General features: G+C 40.4%; 1 protein-coding gene across 1 annotated transcript; it reads right to left on the bottom strand.

Annotated features, from left to right (window-relative positions):
* Positions 1 to 126: 126 nt before the first annotated feature.
* Positions 127 to 10,839, bottom strand: vps18 (VPS18 core subunit of CORVET and HOPS complexes). The gene is made up of 5 exons (XM_042095020.1): positions 10,439 to 10,839; positions 10,202 to 10,343; positions 9,743 to 9,834; positions 1,451 to 3,321; positions 127 to 1,315 (listed from the first exon to the last, which is right to left on the bottom strand). The coding sequence occupies exons 1-5, from the start codon at positions 10,539 to 10,541 to the stop codon at positions 587 to 589; spliced, it is 2,937 nt and encodes a 978-aa protein (XP_041950954.1). The 5' UTR covers positions 10,542 to 10,839; the 3' UTR covers positions 127 to 586.
* Positions 10,840 to 23,098: the final 12,259 nt, after the last annotated feature.

Raw genomic sequence — 23,098 nt, forward strand, 5'->3', positions numbered from 1 at the left:
AAAGTCTGAGTAACAAAGTATCGCGAGTGCGCGTTATCAGTAGTACCCTTGGATTGACTGTAAAGATGCCCTGGACTGTACACCACCATAGCCTTTTATTTTCCCAACAATCATAAGTCAGGGAAATACTGTAATAATCGTTTTAATGAATATTAGCGAGATGGGCAGCATAAACAGACAAGCTAGCCTAGGCCTATTATTGTGCACTGAAACAATCATTTTCATTGGTTTCCTATCACAAATCACATGTTAAATATATTGCCAATGAGGGGCATACAAACAAATAGTAGTATTGTGCATGAATATTATACAATTCTTATGACAATGGCATTGCAATGACTCAAAGGACAACCACTGGAAAATGCTTTACAACAACTGAAAAGTAGATCATTTAACTTGAGTAAAAGTAGGCATATCAACTATTACTTATAAACATGTGACTCATTTAAAAATACATTTCTAAATAAACAAGCTGCTCAAAAACCCTGAAGCAGCATTCAAAAGCATTCTACTGTAATTAACAAATAAATCACATGCCATAAGATTTCTACATGATGTCAGATCTAGAGGAAGGAGGAATGCATTCTCATAACCAGGTTGACTTCTCCTCCTCAAACCTCTCTGGATCAATAAAAGGCTTATCAATAGACTTGATCATCCGCTCACCACAGTACACACACTCAGATGCAATGATATCATCAATATCAGACTTAATCTGTTCACGGCTAACATGGGTAATTCCCAAACTGACTGAATCATCCTCCTTTTGCCGATGACGAGACTTGGTTGTCACGGTAACACCTGCAAGCTTCTTCTGTAGCTCCTCTAGCTTGGTCTGCTCATGTGTGTAGAGGTGCGTACTAACCTCCTGATAGAGGCAGTCATAGTGAAACATATGGCCACATAGAAAAAGGTAGAACGGGCGGTTGAGAAGAGGAAAGTCACAAGTTGCACATTTCTCTTGGGACTCAACCACACCATACTTGTTTCTCATTTCCAGAATATCTTCTCGGATTCGTTTAGCACTCTCTGTAGCCTCTTCCATCTCCTGTTTCAGCTCTTCAATGTGCTGATTATACTCCTCCAAGGAACTACATATTGCCTCTTTAAAGTGGTCAATAGTGACAAAATCTGGAAAGAACGGTAAGATGTCCTCAATCTTTAAGAGGTTACAGCTGGATAGACAGTTCATGGCCTTCTTTACGTCCTTCTCTTCTTGCACAACATGCCGAGCGATTTTCAGCCACAGCTTCTTTCTCAATTCCTCATCATCCTCTGGAAGGTCTGCACAGGACTTGGCTAGGTCTACATCCACCTGTATGTACACAAGTCATATTTATCAAAAACAATATTTTGTACTAATCATTACCCTTTGTCTAAATGGTAATGAACATATAATGTTTGTAAGAGTGTTATACGTTAACAATTACAAATAATTGTCAGTCCAAACCTGCAATGCTAAATCCACAGCTTCTTCATACAGCTCCATAATCTTGTAGACAAGGACACATGCCTGTAGATATCCATGTTCAGCACACAACCGTAGAGCATATTTCAGGTCATAGTTGATTTCCGAAGCTTGTGTGCCAGCCTGCTCTAGGTACCATAAAAGTGAGTCAGGCTTATATTTTGCATATAAGGACAGTAAGTAATTGTGGATGGCTTCTTCCTTCACTTCGAGCTGATATACACAGAATTCCATGTACCGAATGGTTTCATTTATCTGCTGAGTGCTTCCCATCTGACTGTAGTTCACCAGAGCTGGAATGAGCTTCTTGGGATCAAGTCTGTTTCCCATTTGGATCCAGGCATCAACCACTTTCTTGGGTATGTGCTGCATTAAGACAGGAGAGAATTTGTAGAACAGCTTTTCATCACAGTGTTTTGACAGAACTTCCAAAGCTGCACTGTAGTCATCGTGTTGACAGTGGTGTGAAATAACTCTCTCATAGTCTTGCATGATGACTGAGAAATACACCATGTCATCTACATTGCCATGACTAGCCAGCAGGTCATAGATAGTGTCTCGGTTGTTGTAGAAACATTCTTTGTGTTTGGTGCTGCTCAGAAAGCGTCTGAACTCATCACGAGTGTTTTGGAGAAGAGCATTCTTGCTGTCATCAGACTCAAGAAGCCCAAGTCGATTGAGGTAAAGCTCCGTCAGCCAGGTAACAAGCAAAGTGATCTGAGTCTTCTCACTTGGCTTCAGATTGTTCAGCTTTTTCATGAGGAACTCTTTCAGGGCTTCTTCTTGCTTTGCTTCAATAAACTTAAGTGCAATCTCTTCAAAGTAGTTCTGGGTTAGGGCATAGCATTTAGCACTTTCCAGATAACGTTTATTCTGAAAGCAGTGCTCTGCCTCTTTGGCAAGGACCATGTCCATGCACTCTGGACGATCCCGGCAGTATTCTTTGGCCAAATCAAACCTGTTCATGTTCATATACATCTGCCAGACATCTCTTGCCTCTCTCTGTATGTGGTAACGAAAGACAGCCTTCTCTGTATAAATCCACACCAGCCCTCCTGCCGGGTCTTTGATCATCTTTTTCAAGGTGCCAAATTTATCCGGAAATACATCCTCATGTACCACTTGCCCATTTAAGGTACAAATAGCTTTCACTCTGTCTGGAAGGAGAAGCAAGAAGTGAAACTGGGTGAGCACAATGGATATGGGCTTGTTGAAATTGAAGTCGATATCTGATGTGTACTCCCACACTTCGACATCACTAAGGAGTGAATCAAGTCTGACATAGTCCAGCTGGCCATATAACACACCATTGCCCATCATCCAGGCAAAGGCTTTGGGACATGTGCGGAGCTTGGAAGTATAAAAGGTAATTTCACTGTAGCCCATGTTGACAGGAAACTCCTGAAAACTGGGAAGTAGTTCCTGGTTTTGAGAAAAGATGGAACTGAAACCTTGCTGCTCAGATCCCTCTGCTACCTTCCCCACAAACTGAAATAGGCGCTTCCGGGTAGTGGCAATGATGAAGTATTTTGACTCCAAACCACGTTCAACCTCAAGACAGCAAACAGGTGCTGGTTTCCCATCCTCTTCAAGAGAGTGGACCTGTCTAAAGTACTGATCTGGGTTAGTGTTGAACAAGCTACCCTCAGAGGCAGAAATCTCAGCTTCAAAGATGATGCCTTGACTGGTGCCCACAAGAATGGGCCCTGTTGTCACCTCAGTTCCAAGCACTTTGTTCCAACCCACACTCTCAATGAGATGACCCCTCCACCTTGAGAGGCTTCGGATCTTCTGGGTGTTTCTATTCAAATAGACACATTCACTTGAGGTAAGACTGATTACCAGATGAGAACCTAAAAGAAAATAAGAACATTTTTAATTTTCTGAATGTGTCATTATAATACATTTGTTACATTGAATAACTATCAGCTATGTACTTAGAACTCAGACATGATTACATTTTCATTTTCTGAATGTGTGGTCTTACCCTGAGTATCTCAGCTATGTACTTAGAATTCAAAGACAAATTACTTTACATTTGCATGTCATACTGGAGACATTACGAGAATGCCTGGATACAATAACAATGAATCAGTTAAATTGGTAATATTTAAATTAAAAAAGTGAATTGCTAGAAGTGGCACCTAAGTCTTAGAGGTAGTCGAGAGGACTCCTAAAAGTTTTGGTGTAGTCCTTTGTCTGTGTCCCACACACTCAGTGTTTTTGACGAGAATTGACCTATGGCTAAGCCAAACGCGATGAGCCAATCACAGTGCGCATAGCTAACCCAATACACTCAGACATTCTCTGCTTCCACGTCCATTGAAATGCATTGCAGTTAGTCAGTTTTCATTCGCTTCTATATGTTTTTTCTTGACATTTTAAGTTTAAAATGGTCAAACGGTGTGCATCGGGTACATGCAACTCCGACACTAGGTATCCCGAGAGGCTGGGCGATGGTGTGTATTTTTCATCCTTTCCCAAGCCACATCTCAACCGAGATAAGTGTCTGCTCTGAATAAAGTAATGCGGTAGACCACAACACCAACTAAACATGGATAAAATTAACAAGGATGTCTACATCTGTTCTAAGGTCAACAACGAATTTGAACATTATCTTTAACATCTCTAACGTAATTAGAAAACGTTAGAACATTAGAAAACGTTAGCCTAACGTTACCAGTGTTGTACATGAGTTCATTGGCCTGTTATGTGCTAGTTTTTGTACTTTGGCAATCGTACATGATTGTTAGCTGTTGTCCAAAGGGCTCTAGTTATACTAACGTTAACTTTTGGAGCTTAGCTTCATTAACATATCTGTAAATAACCGAGATAACAAATGTTAGCAATGTTGTGCTGAATGATTCATGTAAATACTGTAGCACCAAACTAACGGAGAGGTATTCTTGGTAAAGATGGTAAAAAGGCTTGTCCTGGAAACGTAAAATTATTAATATAACCCTACAATGCATAGTTAAGGCCCTTTTGGTGACTTCGAGATGATATATAATCTTTCTGTCTCCAAAAATCATCAATTGCCTCCTGTGAAATGTCTCCTACTGTGACAGCTGCCATAGCGCCTGTCACCGAATGTTGACTGTCCGTGTGAGTGGAGGGGGCGGGCCTTAGTCATAGATCGATTTAGTCATCAACGCAGCATGAAGGGGTGTCATGTGCCTCCCAACAATTGAGACCGTACCAATGTCACATCTTTGCCCTGTGCAAATGCGCATGGAGGAGCATACCACTATTCACAAACAATCGTAAGCAGCTATTTAGCTTCCAACGTCGCAATGTTTTGAAATGCACATGCAGAATAAGGAATACAGGAGATCTCAATCCATGGCAATAATTGTTCATTGTAAGGGCCAACAACAACCAAACCCATTAATTGTCAAGATTTAAACTAAATGTAAAGTTTAATTGCAAAAGAAATTAAATTGCTTCTCGCCTTTGCAAACATGTCTTCATATTATGCTACGGAGTGAATTGTGACCATACAGCAGTTCCTGGCACATTACATTTAGAATAAGTTATAGTTTGAATGATTGGCTTTATCTATCTATAAATTGCAGGAACGTCTGTCTGTCTGTGTGTGTGTGACGCATATCTCTCGAACCGTTTAATTTCAAACTTGGCAGGTGTCTTGCTACTGGCACGAGTAAGTGCAGTGACAAGTTTGATGTTGTTTGGATAAGAAAAGCAAAAGATATTGTTAAATATATCGGTAAAAGGACCACACACTAGCTTTCTCCGCTCTACTGTTTCCACTCCCCCTCATACACAGCACTGTAGGCTTACATATCTGTCGAACCGTTAGTCCGACTGATTTCAAACTTGACAGCTGTCTTGCTACGGGCACGAGCAAGTGCAGTGCTATGTTTGACGTTGTTTGGATAAGAAAAGCAAAAGATATTGTTAAATATATCGGTAAAAGAAACACAGGTTGGCTTTCTCCGCCGCTCTACCATAGCCACTCCCCCTCTCACACAGCACAGCACAGTACCAGAGGCAGAGAGGGTAAGCGGAGTTTTGGCAGCACTGAATCACTAACTAAGGTTTACTAAGACGCAAGATGTTTGGATGATTATCATGTCTGACCTCAACAATAAAGACTTACTGTATGCAGTTCAATGATTCTGCGGATTTTGCAGCAACACACCAACAAACACGGGTATGTAGTTGTTATTCAAAATTACATAAAAAGTATGTGCAATAAACTGACGCTTCGAATAGCACAGGCAACTTTTGACCTTGAGACTCTGAATAAACAAACAACAATCCTGACTGCAAGGTCCCGAATTTAACGTTTCAGAAGATCGTGCCACACAGCTAGACGAGTAGCAGACAGAGCGACGTCACTTATGCTACCATTAAAGGAGAATTTTCAATGGTGGTGCTTCGGCATCGGGCTAGCCATGCAAATAAATCACTGTTTTACACCATTTACGAGGCTCAATATATCTCCACACTTCATTGGTAGACTTCCGAGGGCCCTGACATTTAAAACGAGACATTGAGAACTTTGAAAAAGCACTGGTAGTTTACTTACAAGACGATTTATACAGACAGTATCTTCACGAAGTTTAGCATTTGCAGCCATCTTGAATTTAGTCACGATAAGTCAAGCGACAAGTAAGAATGAACAGGTATGATAAGGGATCAGATTCCAAAAATAATTCAGTGGAAATGCATGTATTCCAGTTTCTTCCAGTAGCAGCAACTGGAATCATGCATTTCCACGGAATTACTTTTGGAATTTGATCCCTTATCATACCTGATGTCACTTCGTTGCCCTTTGAGTCACATCGTTGCAAATTTCAAACGAAGATGCATCATTTCACAAAATGGTTTGTCTTCAGTATCAGGAAGTTATTCAATAAGCTTAACAATAATATAGCCTTAACTCAAAACAGCTGTTAGGCTTATGTCATTCTGATCTGTAGAAATGTCACATGCAGCCATACTAAATTCTGCTTACTGCACATTAATAATTATAGGTTAATATATTATAATATAATATTCAGTATTCATTATTGAATGCTTAGCTGGAATGATGTTTTTCACTTCCAATTTTTAAAGCAGGCATACCTGCAGACATGTTATTGGGCTACGTGCTTTCTACAGGAATGCCATGTTTGAACGGGCACTGCACTAGTTGGTTTAATTAGCCAGATTGATTAATATTGATGAGATTTCTAGTTAAAAAAAACTGGATATCCAGTATTAAAAAAACACACCCAGAGCAGCATTTTACCGCTCTCTGTTTGATTTATGTGACTTCATGACTTGGGAAAGCTATGTGCCATTCTTCTTTACTTTTGACAGGGCAATGCTTCCTTGTTGTGCTGCCTAGGTATTTCTGCCCCCCCCCCCCAAACTGTGTTAAAATGGTGTATTTAAAACAGGCAGAATAAAAAAAAAAAACTATCCACACTATCTTTTACAAAATATGCCTACTTCCAATTCACACCTCTAGCTCTTATGAAGTATGAACTTCTACAACACTGCCTACAGAGCACTTGTCAGCAGTCAGTAACAGCATAATGTGACTTAATGGCCTGTGTGATTGGGACACGGATTGCTTGATTTTGATTACATTTATAATGAGTAGGCCAATATGTTACTATATAACATTGTAGAGTTACATAAAGGCAATCACAAAGAAAATAGGTAGGCTTCCTGCATGACCTATTCCGAATGAATTCTCTCCGATATAATAAACATAACACATTGGGCTTGGCAAGAAATTTGGCAATAGACGGGTTTCCTGTTTACCAACAAAACTAGATGCGCACGCAGCCGTAGGGCAGAAGTGGGGCGTATTTTCCGGACTAAGTCGATCCTGAGTATCAGTCACATCAGTCAAAAAATGAGTCATGAACAGGAAAAAAAACATATAAGTCGCACCGGACTATAAGTATTTAGAAATCTATTTCACAAAATCCAAAACCAAAAACAGAGACTATGTAACTGGATTATTGAGACCAAAAAGATTAATGTTAATGAAGACTAAGGAGTGAAGGCAGCCAAGAGGAGGGCAGGCTGCCTTCACTGCCCATGCAGACACACACGGGTGCGCAGGACCACTTTGGGGGGTCTCTCTCTCTCTCTCTCTCTCTCTCTCTCTCTCTCTCTCTCAGCAGGATTGTCACCGCTGAAGTCAAATTATAGCCTAGGTGGTTCTACATCAACCGCTATCGACAGGAAAGGAACACAAACGTTTAGCGATCAGGAAACGTCAGGAATTTTGCAAACACAGAAGCATGACAGCCTATAACGCAAGAGAACATGGATGTGTTCTCCAGACACGGTGCGCATAGTAGGCCTTCTTTCACTTTCTGTGCGTATTCATTACGTGAAAGATAATTAGTATCAAAACAGCGATCAAATATTACATGGCAGTGAGTTTTGTTTTCAAATGTTTTCATGCATGTCTAGATAACGGGTGAGGAATGTTTAGGAGACAGACATCGTAAATCCTTTTATTTAGGTTGAGCAAAGCACCTTTATTTGGGCCATGGCTTGTATTCGAGTCAGCTATAGGGCTTTATTTCTTGTGTTTTATTGTGAGGCATAGGCCTACTTTTCGTTTGGAGCGGCATAACGGTAGGCTATCAAAAGCAGAAGATGTTCAATTTGAGATTTAATTTAGATAGATAGATAGATACTTTATTGATCCCCAGGGGAAATTCAAGACATTTACGTTTGGACTGTTTGATTATATTGCTAAATATCGGGACTGATGACCACTGAAATCTGTGGGGTATTTAATGGTTCACTATTAGGTTTCATGTATGAAAGAGTGTCGGGATTTCCATCCGCTTATTGCGAGATAAGGCATCCACTTTCAATCATTCATGGAACTTGTGCTGCAAGGGAAAACTTATTCCGTATAGCCAAAGAGGTCTAGGTATAAATTTAGTTATTTTTTAAATTATGCATGATTTACTTTTTTATAAAAATTTGTAGGCTGATGCCTGGCAGCAACAATTGTGTTTAAATGTAGGTTACTGCTTCAGCCTCTAGCTCAGAATGGGGCGGCATGCGACTGGTAGCTTGAGAGCAACGTGTTGGAGACTCAGGGTGTGGACAATGACTTTTAATTGGCAACAAAATTAAACCAACCAACAATATAAAATATTAAGAAGAGCTCTTTTATTAGTTAAATTGAAACAAAATTATACTGGCTTTTATTTGTCCGAATCTGAGACCTGGCTATAAATAGAATTCCGGCCATAATTTGAGGATTTAGGTATGCACGTGTGATTCAGGTATAGCGCAAGCACTAATCTCTGGCTGAAGGTGCATTTAGAAACATGTTCAATTATATATTTTTTTCATATATAAGTCGCACCTGACTATAAGTCGCAGGACCAGCCTAACTATGAAAAAAAGTGCGACTTATAGTCCAGAAAATACGGTAACCTAATAGTCGGCTGCTGTAACCCCTGTTGTCTCAATGATAATAACATCTCATGTCAGACTTTATTTCAGAGTTTGTTGATAATTTGCATTATTATAACATCATCTTTTGTCGTTTTTGGCGAAGACATGCATTCCGTTAGGGATATTGAACATACTCTAACCATTGTGATTTTGAATTGGTGCAGTTTTTCTTTTCATGGAGAGCACTGCTCTATGTTGTTCTATGGTGCCTTCTGCCTTTTAGTTGGGCACGCATGTTTCTGTGACTATGCATAGATGTATACTACTTTCACATAAGTAATGGCACCCCTGGTTTGCTGTATGTGACAAAAAAATAGCATTTGGCAATAGTATTTTGAAGAGAGGGGGGGGGGGGGGGGGGTCAAATCTTTTTTGACATGAACAAACTGGAGCCTGGAGCCCTGCCAAACTAAATGTAATTAAAGGCCCAGCCACAAAATCGACAGTCAGTCACTGGATAAAACATAATTACTCTGTATTGAAACTTGTTGATTTAATAAAATCATGTGAGCGATCAATGGCTAACTTTGTATCGTGGCATCCTTTATATATATATATATATATATATATATATATATATATATATATATATATATATATAAATAATACTGCTTTGATTTCATTATTTATTTTATTTTTAAGTACAGTCATCACATACCTTAACTGTAAGACTGGATACATTTGTACATGCTAGTAGGCCCCATGCAACAGCCATTAAAAAGGATATGGAAAATACCATATATTACAGTAGAATAAATATGGCAGAGTAGAGTAGCCTGCATAATCCTGCAACATAATACATTCATAAAGTCATGCAAGCAGTACCTGTGGGATCGAGGAAGAGTTTGTGCACTTTGCTGTCATCTTTACGGCCCAACTCTACTTGGTTCGGCTGATCTGGTTTTCCAAGATCAATTCTTAAAAACAGGAAATATTTAGATGTTCATGGCACAAAGTGTTAATGTGAAATTTGACCTGAATGCATTTGTTGAAAGTGTACATTGCAGGATGCCCTCTATTATACAGGGCTAGCCTACTAAGCAGGTCAGAGGTGCGTTCAAATTCGCAAACATAGGCGAACGTTTGCAAACAGGTTGGCGACCGTATGGAGGTAGTTTTCCGCAAACATACAGTGGACGTGAGATGAACGAATTGTTAACGTTACAATGTAATAACACCAAATCGTTCAAATGTAGGCCGTTCTGAGAAGACATGTTGATCACGAACGTTTGCCACTGCTTGCCAAATTCCAACGCACCTCAGGTGTAGTTTGATGTAGCCTACCTTAGAATAGTGTCTTTTCCCAAACTCATGCAAAGCTGATTGTTGCATACAGCAAAATGGTTTATCTTTTCAGGAGGGGAAAAATCAATCCGTTGTTTGTTGAATATGGGCTTTTCTTCCTCCAACCTTACATTCACAAATCCTAAAGACCAACACAGACAGATGTAGTGGTTATAGCAACTAAGTTAATTAACGAAATATAGAGGGTCATGTAACCACATCTTTATAATACGTTACCCGAATGAGTTATCCCAATGTTGGTTGCTGGCAAGCGGTTATGCGAATGAACCGGGTGGCGAATGTTCTGAGAGTCTTCATATTCATCAAGAATAGAAGCCATGTCTGCATGTGTTGGACTAAATACGACGAGTGTTTAATTCCTTCCTTATGACAAGCAACGAAATGTTTGCATTGTGAAAGAAGCTAACTTGCTAAAACGACGGCTATAGCAACCCCTAACGTCAGACTCGTTATCTTGGAGATAATAAACGAAATGTTAGGCTACAGCAAACTGTATCAAAGAACTTCTCTTCAATGCAATCACAGAAAAAACACATAAAGTGCTCTATTGCGATCGAAGAACGTTCATTGTAGGAACGCCTCACTTAGCAGGAAGAGCTGTCTTGTCAGGTGATCAAACATCATGTGACTACCACAGTCAGTTAGCCTGACGAGCCATAGACATAATATACATAGACGCCGCATTGGCTGCTGGAAACGAGAAATGCGGCCGCCATCTTGGACCGGTCATACTCCTCGTTGCGTTGCAGCAGAAGACACAAGATGCCAGTACTGTGCAGCATGTTCCTGCTCAAATCGACGAACCATCGCAAACAGGGCTTGGGGGATTTACTTTTCTCAAGTAAGATTTAACATTACCGTACTAATGGTTGTATTTTGTGAATAGAATATTACCAGAGAGTTGAGAAGGAGCAAGGATCTTTGATATTACTGTATGAGAATCGTAGCCAGCTAGCTAGGCTGTTTACTCGGTGTTCACCTGGCTATGAACTGAGACTTAATAAGTCATATTCCATAACACTGACTTAGATTACAACTGACACAAAAAGGCTATTGTAGAAATAAATCATACTAGATTTGGCTGGCGAATTTTACACAAGTGGCACAGACTGTAGCCTATATTATTGGGCAATCGCTAGCTGCTACTTGTAGCCTAAGCGTGTTGGTAGCTTCACTATTTTCTGAATAAAGTAACTTTTCAATAGCTTAACTTCTTTATTTATCAAGTGGCTTAGCCACACAAGCTACACTTTTCTTGTCATGTGTAATTGGCACAATTTAAAGTAGCTTCCTATGTAGAGAACTAGCCTACTGCTGTGTTTGTGTTAATAATACATTTGACTGGGTGGTAGTATTGTGTAGTGTTTTATTCATAGCAGAGTAACTGATAGTTTAGCTCACTACAATGTCTAAGTAGCTTGCCCAACACTGTATTATTCACATGTCATTTACCCTAACAAGAATAAGATGCCTCTCAAATTCCTTTATTCATTTTATTCCTTTATTTATTTTATATCTCCCCAGAACAACTGCCTTGCTCAAGGAGACTGTGAATGAACTGAATAGTCTCCTCACATCCCTGGAACTGAGGAAGGTGCAGCTCTTCATTGCAGTATTGGAGGGCATCTGCTACACTGTGACTGAATATTTGATTTATGAGCTCCACCTTCATCACCTGCATTCACCACTCTGTGTCCCATTTCCCCATCGTCTGGTTGACTCGGTCCTCTTTTAGGGAGTTTACCCAGTTTCACTATGTACTGCTATCTTATTTGCCCACCTGCTGTCTGAAGCACTTTTTTCTTAGCCCAAGCAATTTTAGCAAGGTGGGAACATACAAAATTACATGCACCAGTTATCGAAATCATAGAACCAACTGCATGACAGTAACCTCTGTCTCACTGAGCCTGTGAAGACACTCCCCGATTCTTTACTGATTGCAATGAACGGGGCTGATCTTAGCAGTTTCTAAAATGTTTCTTAATTCTTATTTATTTAATCTCTTCATTGGGGCTGAAAGCTTTCTGTGAACTGTAAATAACAGATGCTGTTGATGAACCCATTGACACTGTACAAGTGACAAGTCACCTTTTTGTCTTGAATTGATGAAGTTACACTTACTATGCCAAACCAATGTCTGTTTTTTAAGGATCAGAAACAAACCTACAAACTTGCACTTTACAATATTTATGGAACTTGTCTAACAAATGCTGTTGATATTGAACCCAGTTACTCCATTTCCTTTACTTATGCCACACCAATGTCTGTTCATCAAACTTTATTTTTGATGGCACTGAACTGAAAATGTTAATGTATTTTTTCTGTCAATTTAACCCATTAAAACTTGTATCAAACCAGTTTCTGTCTATGCTGTCAAACATGGATTAGTTATGTTCCCAGTGTTTATATTGGATGTCATCACTTTATAATATATCATATATGAGAATATTCTATTACTATTAAGCCCACTATGAATATTAAAATACACACAACCATGTTTCATGTATACAGCTTTTCTACTGGAAGGTTTACAACTTATTCTGTCAATTTACCCAAGTTTGTCACTAAACCACATAGGCCTACTTGGAATACCCCTCAGATGTCTGAATGGCACTGATCTCACTTAAATGTTTATAGAACCTTTCTGTGAATAATGCTGTTGATGGAACTTTTCTGTCAACTGTGAACTATATTTAACTCATTAAACTTGTATCAAACTAGTTTTGTCTATGCTGTCAAACATGGATTATGTTCCCAGTTTTGATATCGGACGTCAGGTCACTTTATATCATATATCAGAATATTCTATTACTGTTAAACCCACTATGAATATTAAAATACGCTAAATCATGTGTCCTGTATCATAGCTACATGTATGACCTTTGCAGCAAAAAAAAACGAGTGAGAATCTGTTCGGTATTCAGTGAGATATGATTAATTAAGTGCGCTGACAGCTCATCTCACAGGCCAAACAGATTACACTGAGTGGAGTGGATGACCGGTCCAAGATGGCGGCTCCAAATCTCGTCAGCGCTAGTAAGGAGTAGCGGTCGATGCGGCGTCTATGTATATTATGTCTATGTGACGAGCCAGACCCAATTTGCTGCCGCTAGGGTGCGTCTAGATTAACAGTCAGTCGCATGTTATGTCTATGTCAGTCGGCCCAGAGAATGTCTGGTAGGCCTTCATTCATGATAGCAGCAGAGGATGTCTAATAAGTAGGGCTGTCAATCGATTAAAAAAAATAATCTAATTAATTACATACTCTGTGATTAATTAATCTAAATTAATCACATATATAATTTTTGCTGTGAAAGTATTTAAATAATTTAAATTCAAATAAATCATTGAATAATCAGCATTAGTGACATTAAAGTTCAAAAACTCTTTTATTATTATTTTCACTATTCAAATAATGGCCATAATAATCTATGATATGATCTAATATGGTGAGGAAATAAATTCAAAAGTGCTTCGGGAAGATGTTTTTTTTTCACATACAAGGCATTTCAGGCCACAGATATAACCTAGGCTAGGGGACACAATGAAAATAAATTAACACTCCCCTCAATATCAACACTTATTTCTTTGCATTGATTTGCGACTATAGAGTTGATGAACTCCGGTGATATGCAAATTCCTTTCTGCAGACATTGCAGAGGACTTTATTTTCAACACTTTATTTTTATCCAATCAATGATCCAGGCAGCACGTTTTCTTCTCTCTCCTTCATTTTACAGTCTAATTTTTACTGACTAGAATGGCTCGGGGTCAAAGGTCATACGGAATCGATTAATCTGCACTCATTTTTTTAATCAGTTATTTTTTCTCAAATTAATTAATCGAAATTAATCAGTTATTTTGACAGCCCTATTAATAAATACAGGTTCTGTTAACAGGGAGACGAAAGCCCAAATAAGGTTTCCTGTTTAGCCTACTTCTGGCTTTTGGCAATGGCGGCCGAAAGTAGTAAAACGCTTATCAAAACAGTCTGCTTGCGATTTCGCTGTTGTGGCATGTTGGAAAATAAACAATTCAATATTCGACCGTGTGTTATTTATGGCGATTGAAGGCTACGAACGGCATGAATGACGAAAATAATTTTAGTAGGCCTAAATAGTTAACAGTCTCCAATGTAGGCCTATTATTTATGATGATTGACAAAATGTTATCAGAACCACTGAAAGCAGAATTGTCATCTCTCTAAATTTATGCCATTTTTATGAGCCATTATCTCACATGCGCAGTGGCAGGAGGGTTTGGGCATTTTTTTGCCATCATAACCTACCCTGAAAAGCCATTTTTAAACAGCAATATCTGGAAAATAATCTCACCTGTAGCCTTCAAATTTCAAATTCATACCTATCTGAGCCCATGTGATCTCACACGCTCACTCACTTAGCACCTGAGATCAATTAAGATTTTAAAAATTCACTGTGACAAAATTAGGCTGAACACCCTCACAATTTTTTATATGATTTTCACAAGACTTTGATCATTCAAAAAAAGTCAGTTTGGATCTGATACCTGTCGAAAATGTTTTTTTGTTGTTGTTTTTTTAGCCTTAATATCTGTGAAACTAATCATCTAAGAGAGACCACATTTTGTACAGTGTTTAACCTGGTACCAGAGATGCTTACTGTAATATCTAAGTTTTCTATCTGAAAAACTGGGGGTTTAACAACTCTTCAAATGTGCTATTTTATTTCGCCAAGCCAAATTTTGGAAGAAGTTTAAGTACCATTCTAGGTTATACTTGAGCTACACACCTGACAGTATGGATGCTATTAGCAACAGATATTGACTGTAGAAAAATTGAAAGCTACAGGTGAGATAGTTTTCCAGATATTGCTAAAAAATTGTCAGATATTGCTAAAAATGGCTTTACAGAGTAGGATGCCAAAAAAATGCCCATAAAGACCCTCCTTTCACGGCTCGCATTATGTGTGGCCCAATTAGACGACGATTGTTTTTGGATCAGTAGATGTTCCTCTCTCCAGCAACAGTAAAAACATCCACCAAAGCCACTGCACATGTGAGATAATGCCTCATAAAAATGACCAAAATTTCTGCTTTCAGTGGTTCTGATAACCCCCTACACCCTCTTAATTTCAATGCTTCATCTTCAACTTTTAGTCTGTGAGACTAGGAAACTCGTGCTATATGGAAATATAAGGCTTATGTTCATATCTTTATCAGAATAATCAGGGTAGCCATTGCAATTTCAGTAATGTTCAGCCATGAATTGTTCGATTTTCGAGGGTCTCCAAGGGGGGCCCCAGAACTCAGTAACGAAAAATAGTTGGAGGGTTTTAATTATATGGCTGTTCATAGTTCCACATACTTATCACACATACAAAGTATGAGCCGATTTGGCCGACCCCCATCTTTCGACCTCTGCCTGGTTTTCTTGCGCAATGACTTCAGTGTGGGAACCAACTTCTGCCACCAACTTCCCCCCCCCCCCCCCCATCTACCTACTGTACCTCAGGGGCGTGCAAAACTACAAAATGTGCACATAACATGCGGGAAAGATGGGGAAATTCAGGGAAGCATAATTACCCCTGCTACATGCGCATGCAAAATCTGCAGTTAAATGTGCTTGCGAATTTCACACCAATTATATCTCCATACTGCGCTGCAACAATTGTAGCAAAAGTGTTACGACTATTGGAAGTTGTGATGCACAGGATAGGATCTGTGTACCTGTAAGGATTTGTAAACCTGTAGCCCATAATTTGTGTACAAGGTATAAAAAAATATGTACGACTTCAAATTTACTGTTACACATTTGTGCCTTTAGTGTGCACATGCAAAATCTGCAGTTAAATGTGCTTGCGACTTTCGCAGTGTAGAATTTTGGGGTATTCTCACTGTATTCTGATGTGTTCATACTGTATGTTACTTCTGTGTGTAGTATACAACGGGGAGAGGTCCATATTGTGCATAACTTTGTCTAATACCAAAGGTCTTACCAGATGTGGACACTAAGGGAGGCTTAGGCCTGTGTCTATTTACAATCAGGAAGGTCATGGCCCTGGGTTTAGGAACATCAGTGACAACGTGGACCGAGGGAGAAAGCGTTTTGTTCTGTTCGGGCTAGTATCTCCATCTGGTCAGAGCCGGTCTTGTACACTGATTGGCACCTGCCACGTTGCCATGATTTACGTTCGAATGTTTAAGTATAGCAAGCTTTGTCTTTTTTTTTACTCTGAGACGGATTGAGGAAGCGACTCAAGGAGCATCTTCTGTTGGAAAGCTCAAGTAGCCTAGCCTGGCTAATGCCAAACCTCATCTCATTGAGATGGGGTCTGGGAACTACACATTCATTTTCTCGTATTTGATACGTGGTTTACGAATGCCCAGAGCCGTTTATTGGGCGCTACGAATGTCTATCAAATGGGTCTGTATGTAGCTCATAACCGCTTCGGTGTGTCGTCATCATCTTGCTGTCCCTCCTCCGTTCTGTGATTGGTTCCTTCGTTGAGGTGAAAATGAAGTCCATGGAAGGCTGCCTAGCAGCGTGAATAAAAATGTGCTCGTAAGGCAGCATGGGAAAACCCAGGCTTCAAGTAGCCCACTTCTAATAGCAACCACAACTGTTAGACTCTCCGCAGTTTTACTGTTCGAGACTTAGCCTGTGTTCTGTTATTCATTGTTGTACCATCTACAATAAATCATCATTTAATCGCTGATCCTGATCGAGCCGTCAAGATTTATTGACCTTCTTCAATACAGACATTAGAACCAAAACATAACGCAACAACCAGAGAATCCAACAGCACCAATAATCTTCTTTCCACTTTTCCGACCTAAGCCTAGCTACTGTCAATCCATCGAAAACCTCTGAAATTATTAGTTTTTTTTTTATTAGGTTTACTTGCTTCTGTGTAATGCTTTACCTAACATACAATGGTCTTGTAGCTTATCCATTGTTTTTTTTCCATTGAGTTGCTGCTGGACTTCAGGCTGGACTGAGCTTCTTATTCAAACAATACGGTTATCTCCCTACGGTGCGACAGAAATTACATCAAAGTTAGCTTCCCTACAACCGGACATGCTAAATATTCTTCTTACGGGAACCCAACATTACGTAGGCCTACGAGGTAGTTGAGCCTGTTTTGCCTTGTATTGTTTATGTAGATAATACAGAAGCTACATGTCGGCACAGGATATAATGGTATATTAAGTTATGAGATTTCAAAAAAAATCCTAAATTCATGGGCGTTCTATGGGGTTAGCGAAGGGCTGATAGTTTCAGCCTCCACGGGTCCTACCACTTCCAGAAATTCGCCTGCCCCCTTGCATGGATCGCACTTTTAGCACAGGTGCAAGTTCTGGCACATGCTGTGACGTCGGCTGCCTAAAACTCAGTTTTTTTCAGTTTACATAACGTGCAAACAAAATTTTCCAAAATCTCCACTTTGGCCAGAGTTTTTAGAAAGAATCGTTTTCAGAGGTGAATTATTCGTTTGCATGTAAACGAAGGGCACAAATGAAGGGAAATGTCTCGAGTTAGTGAATTAGCTTAAAATTGTTTCCTGTTAGCTAACCAGCAACAAGTAGGTGTTTGCCTACTTGTCATTCTCTCCTGTGCAAACAAAATGTGTGCGTTCCAAGTAGCCTAGTGCGTAATTTTGCTTCATAAAGTTGAACAAATGCATTTGGTTATTTGACAGAAAAATATAAATAGCCTACTGTCATTCAGTTTATGGGCTACAATACAGAGTTGGGAAATTATGGTAGGCCAACTTGGAGTGAATACACACGGGAAATTCTTTCTCTATTCGTAGCTGAGTAGCCTGATGGTACGCACAGTGCATACGGCCATACACCTGCAGGCGCCACAGACAAGCGTGTGTGTGTATGTTCCTGCATGTGTGTGCATGTATCTTTCTGTGTGTGTTTGTGTGTGTTCATGAGTGCGTGTGTGTGTGCATGCGTACTGTCACTAAATGTACACATAATGTATTCATTTATTGTATGGTCACAAGTTTAACTCCAGATTTGACTTTTCCAAATAAAGAAAGCTCCACTTATACAATATAACAACGCAAGTTATTTCACTATTTCACTTTTGTGTTTGTGTGTGTTTATATGTGTGTGTGGGTGTGTTTGTGTGTGTTTATATGTGTGTGTGTGTGTGTGTGTGCGTGTTTGTGTGTGTTTATATGTGTGTGTGGGTGTGTTTGTGTGTGTTTATATGTGTGGGTGTGTTTGTGCGTGTTTATATGTGTGTGTGCGTGTGTTTATATGTGTGTGTTTGTGTGTGTTTATATGTGTGTGTGCGTGTGTTTGTGCGTGTTTATATGTGTGTGTGCGTGTTTGTGTGTGTTTATATGTGTGTGTGTGTTTATATGTGTGTGTGTGTGCGCGTGCATGTTTGTGTGTGTTTATATGTGTGTGTGGGTGTGTTTGTGCGTGGGTGTATGTGTGTTTACGTGTGTGTGCGTGCCTGCCTGTGTGTGTATGTGTGAGTCTGTGCGTGCGTGCGTGTGCATACGTATGCCTACATGTCCACTGTGTGTGTGTTTGCGTGTGTCTTTATGTGTGTGTGTGTTTATGTGTGTCTGTGTGTGTGCATGTGTGCTTGTGTGTGAGTGTGTGCATATCTGTGTGTGTGTGTCTGTGCGTGTGTGTGTGTGTGTGTGTGTGTGTGTGTGTATGTTCCTGCATGTGTGTGCATGTATCTTTCTGTGTATGTTTGCATGTGTTCATGAGTGCGTGTGTGTGTGCATGCGTACTGTTACTAAATGTACACATAATTTATTAATTTATTGTATAGTCACAAGTTTAACTCCAGAAGAAAATGCAGATTTCACTTTCCCAAATAAAGAAAGTTCCACTAATACAATATAACAATGCGAGTTATTTCACTATTTAGGCTATTTATGTGTGTGTGCGTGTTTGTGTGTGTTTATATGTGTGTGTGCGTGTTTGTGTGTGTTTATATGTGTGTGTGGGCGTGTTTGTGTGTGTTTATATGTGTGTGTGTGGGTGTGTGCATGTGTTTAAGCGTGTTTATATGTGTGTGTGCGTTTATATGTATGTTTGTGCGTGTTTATATGTGTGTGTGCGCGTTTGTGTGTGTTTATGTGTGTGGGTGTGTTTGTGTGTGTTTATATGTGTGTGTGCGTGTGTTTGTGCGTGTTTATATGTGTGTATGCATGTTTGTGTGTGTTTATATGTGTGTGTGCGTGTTTGTGTGTGTTTATATGTGTGTGTGTGTGCGTTTGTATGTGTGTGTTGGTGTGTTTGTGCGTGGGTGTACGTGTTTGTGTTTACGTGTGTGTGCGTGCGTGCCTGTGTGTGTATGCGTGAGTCTGTGCGTGCGTGCGTGCGTGCGTGCGTGTGTGCGTACGTACATATACCTACATGTCTACTGTGTGTGTATGTGCGTGTGTCTTTGTGTGTGTGTGTTTATGTGTGTCTGTGTGTGTGCATGCGTGCTTGTGTGTGAGTGCGTGCATATCTGTGTGTGTGTGTGTCTGTGCGTGTGTGTGTGTGTATGTTCCTGAATGTGTGTGCATGTACCTTTCTGTGTGTGTTTGCGTGTGTTCATGAGTGCGTGTGTGTGTGTGCATGCGTACTGTCACTAAATGTACATAATGGAGTTTACAAACGGAAGTTCGGGGGGAGCATGACTGAGTTTGCCACGCCTCCTTCAGTCAGACAGGTTATTTATTCGCAGTCTGTCTCTACCTGCCGAAGTTGCAGCATCGGCATCACTCCGCTTGCAAGACACATTTGGTCAAGTTAGGAGCCAAGTCGCACAGAATTGCTTCCCCAACGCCTTCTCGGGCATCCAATCGCTCACCTGTTTCAAGCTGCCGCACGACCCGAAGAAGGAGAGCTACTCCGCGCACCATATCTTTGATTAGAGTAGAGTTGGATGTAGTATCGATTGCCCTCGTTTCGCAAGGAAAGCAGACCTGCGTTGGCTTCTCCAACAATCAGTTTATCTTTCCTCTCCTACTATAGCCGATCAACGAGCACCAGCGCCGCAGCGCGTCCCTCCAGCGTCTCCCCCTCTGTTCATGCAACATGTTTTTCAACTCCGCAAGTTATGGCAGCCCGCGTGCAGCCCTCTACCTTGCCTTCCGCTACTACGACCTCTTTCTCTTTTCCAGCTAATAAACCTTCCCCACTTTTGTCTTTGCCTACCTAGGGTGCTGCGCAACCTCCTCCCCCTTCCCCCTGAGAGAAAGTGGAATAGAACATTATGTCCAATATTCCAATATATCGTTTAATGTTCTGCATTATGTCCAATATTCCAATATGTGGTTTAATGTTCTGCATTTCTCATTAGTAGGTCATTTTGATACTAAAAGTATGATTCTATGTAATGACTGTATGATGTCTGTACTGTCCCTGTGTACAGTATATCTCTGTGTGACTGTGTTTAGAGATAAGCAGGAATATTATGACTTTGCAGTGTTTCACTGTTCTGCATGGCTGCGTCGGTAGCTATCTGCTCCGGATTGCCAGGCTGCCACTAATCAGGGTCTGTGTCAGTGTAGTCCACGTGAGATGGGATGACCAACGCCATCTCCCGTCAGCCTGGAAGGATACTTAAACTCTAACTATTTCCTTGTTTAGTTAGAGCAGCTGATGGATCTTTAGGTGAAGTCATGCTGTCTCTCCCTTGATGCGCATCATTGTAAATAAACTCTGTTCCTGATGTTTCATACTATTGGTCTGACTGGGTCTCTATTAAATCTATGGTATCAAAATTACCATCACCCCGTAGCGACTGTGTCGCTACCTTTTCCCCTTTCCCCATCATCTCCCGTCGGCGCAAACCGCGTTCGAGCCCGCGTTTTTTCCCAGCCAGGGACCGCGTCCCTGGTTCTCCCTCACCCCTCTTTCCCTGGATTGGTGCCACCACCCTATAGGCTACCGTCTTGGCATCTCATCTGAGACCATGTCTACATGAAATAGTAATACAATATAATCTATGTGGTGATCACAAAATGTATTTAGGGGAGCATCGCTTTACCTTAACTCAATGCCGGCGTTGGCCGCTGATACACAGGAGCTGTTGCTCTGTCGCTTATTGCCAAGAGGGCAAGGAAGGAATTTTTCTCCTTTAAATGTCTGGGAGTTTTTCGCCTTCCTCTGTTCAGAGAGTGCCAGCATATTAAAAGCCCTTTCCTAGCTGACCAAGGGAGCACCTGCACCCTCGTGTAGCTCTGCTCCGTTACTTCTCTAGCTGAGCCTTGGAGCACCTGCACGTAGCTCTGCTCTGTTCCTCGGAATCCTCTCTAATAATGTGTTGCTGCTCATCACTTCTCTTGCCGTTATAGCTACCGTGTTAGCTACAGCAGCCTATTTTAATTGCGTAGGCCTTACTACTAAACATTGGGGTGCATTAGATGTTGAACTTCACAACCGTGTGTTTAGGCTGTCATTTTCAACATCTACTCTCTCCTGCAGCCCTATACAATTTGGCTAATTACTCTTTCCATCGCATGGATAGATCCCCCCTCCAGACTACGGACGCTCCGTTACTCGCTTCTGGTTTCAAACGCAGCTCAACGTTGTTCTAACCCAAATCGGAATCCCAGCAGGCCGTTACTCTACTCATGATTTTATGGTGCAGCCACCAACGCGGCAAATAACGGCCTGTCCGATCAAGCGTTAAAAACTCTCGGCCCGTGGTCCTCCGACGCCTATCACTAATATATCTGCATTATCAAGTCTCTCTGATCTGAGGAAATTAGCGCACCTCGCGCTCTCCCGTTGAATTTGTTCGTGTGGTCCTGGCTATAGGGTCCCTAACACATTTTTTGGGGTGTATGGCGGAATCCTGCACAACTCCTGCCTGCGCAGTTGACTCCTGCACGATTTCGCAAATCACTTTAGGACCCTGGCCAGAGACTTTAGAAATGCTTTACTATTATGCTATTATATCTGTTTGCAAATTATGGAATGTGAACTAGTGAATATTCATTTATTGTATGGTCACAAGTTTAACTCCAGAAGAAAATGCAGATTTCACTTTCCCAAATAAAGAAAGCTCCACTAATACAATATAACAACGTGAGTTATTTGCACTATTTAGGCTATGTTATCAGAATTGACATCCCCGGTGTTATGGATCCATTTGTCTGCAACGAAATGTAGCCTACAACATCTCAGTTTAGAAAACAGGACATCTTAGTGACAACGGGTTGAAGCACCACAACCCTCTGCATATAGGTCTCAGGATAAAAGATCACTATCTTGGGAGAGTAACCTCTCTTGCTTCTTGGCTCCTGCTCCAACGAGGCCATTTCTGATTTTGGTGTCTCTCTCTTAGGTTCACTTGGATTTATTTACATTTGGTGCATTCTTGGATTATCTGGTTCATTTTGGCATCTAACATGTTTTGGGTTATTTGGTTATCTCATTTGGTCATTTTTTATCAGTTATATTTGATTATCTAAGTTTACTTTAAGTTGTTATAGTGTTAGTTGTTATAGTACTACTTGAGTATACCTTGAATTCAATTTAATTGATATTGGTTACATTATGTTTAGGACTGTTTAAGAAGTTGCACATTAATCTCATCTCATGTGCTATGCCACTACTGTGCGAGCAGCTAAACTGGTAATACTGGAAGTCAAATTGTCATATTATTTGTAGTTTCCCACAATATTTACCACTGATGCATTGTTCTATCTCAACGTTTAAGATGCGCTTAGCCTTCACAGCCAAAGTTAATCTCTTCCCTAGACACGTCTGAGGCTGCCTTATAAAGTGGTGTCATTTTAACTTCTTCGCGAGACCTGTATTAGTGGTGTCCACAATTATATAGGCCTACCTAAAGCAATTCCAGACACATTTTAAAAAGTGGATTTTAGTGTAATATTTTCAGACTTTTAGTTAATTATA

This window comes from Alosa sapidissima, chromosome 6, assembly GCF_018492685.1.
Source record: "Alosa sapidissima isolate fAloSap1 chromosome 6, fAloSap1.pri, whole genome shotgun sequence".
NCBI lineage: Eukaryota > Metazoa > Chordata > Actinopteri > Clupeiformes > Clupeidae > Alosa > Alosa sapidissima.

What these genes read in the sequence shown, in the direction of transcription:
- vps18 (XM_042095020.1), bottom strand. Translation starts at nt 10,541, where the DNA reads ATGGCTTCTATTCTTGATGAATATGAAGACTCTCAGAACATTCGCCAC. An exon ending in GGAAAAGACACTATTCTAAG is followed by an intron (nt 9,835 to 10,201) that starts GTAGGCTACATC and finishes CCTGTTTTTAAG; the next exon opens with AATTGATCTTGGAAAACCAG. An exon ending in CTGTGGATTTAGCATTGCAG is followed by an intron (nt 1,316 to 1,450) that starts GTTTGGACTGAC and finishes GTGTACATACAG; the next exon opens with GTGGATGTAGACCTAGCCAA.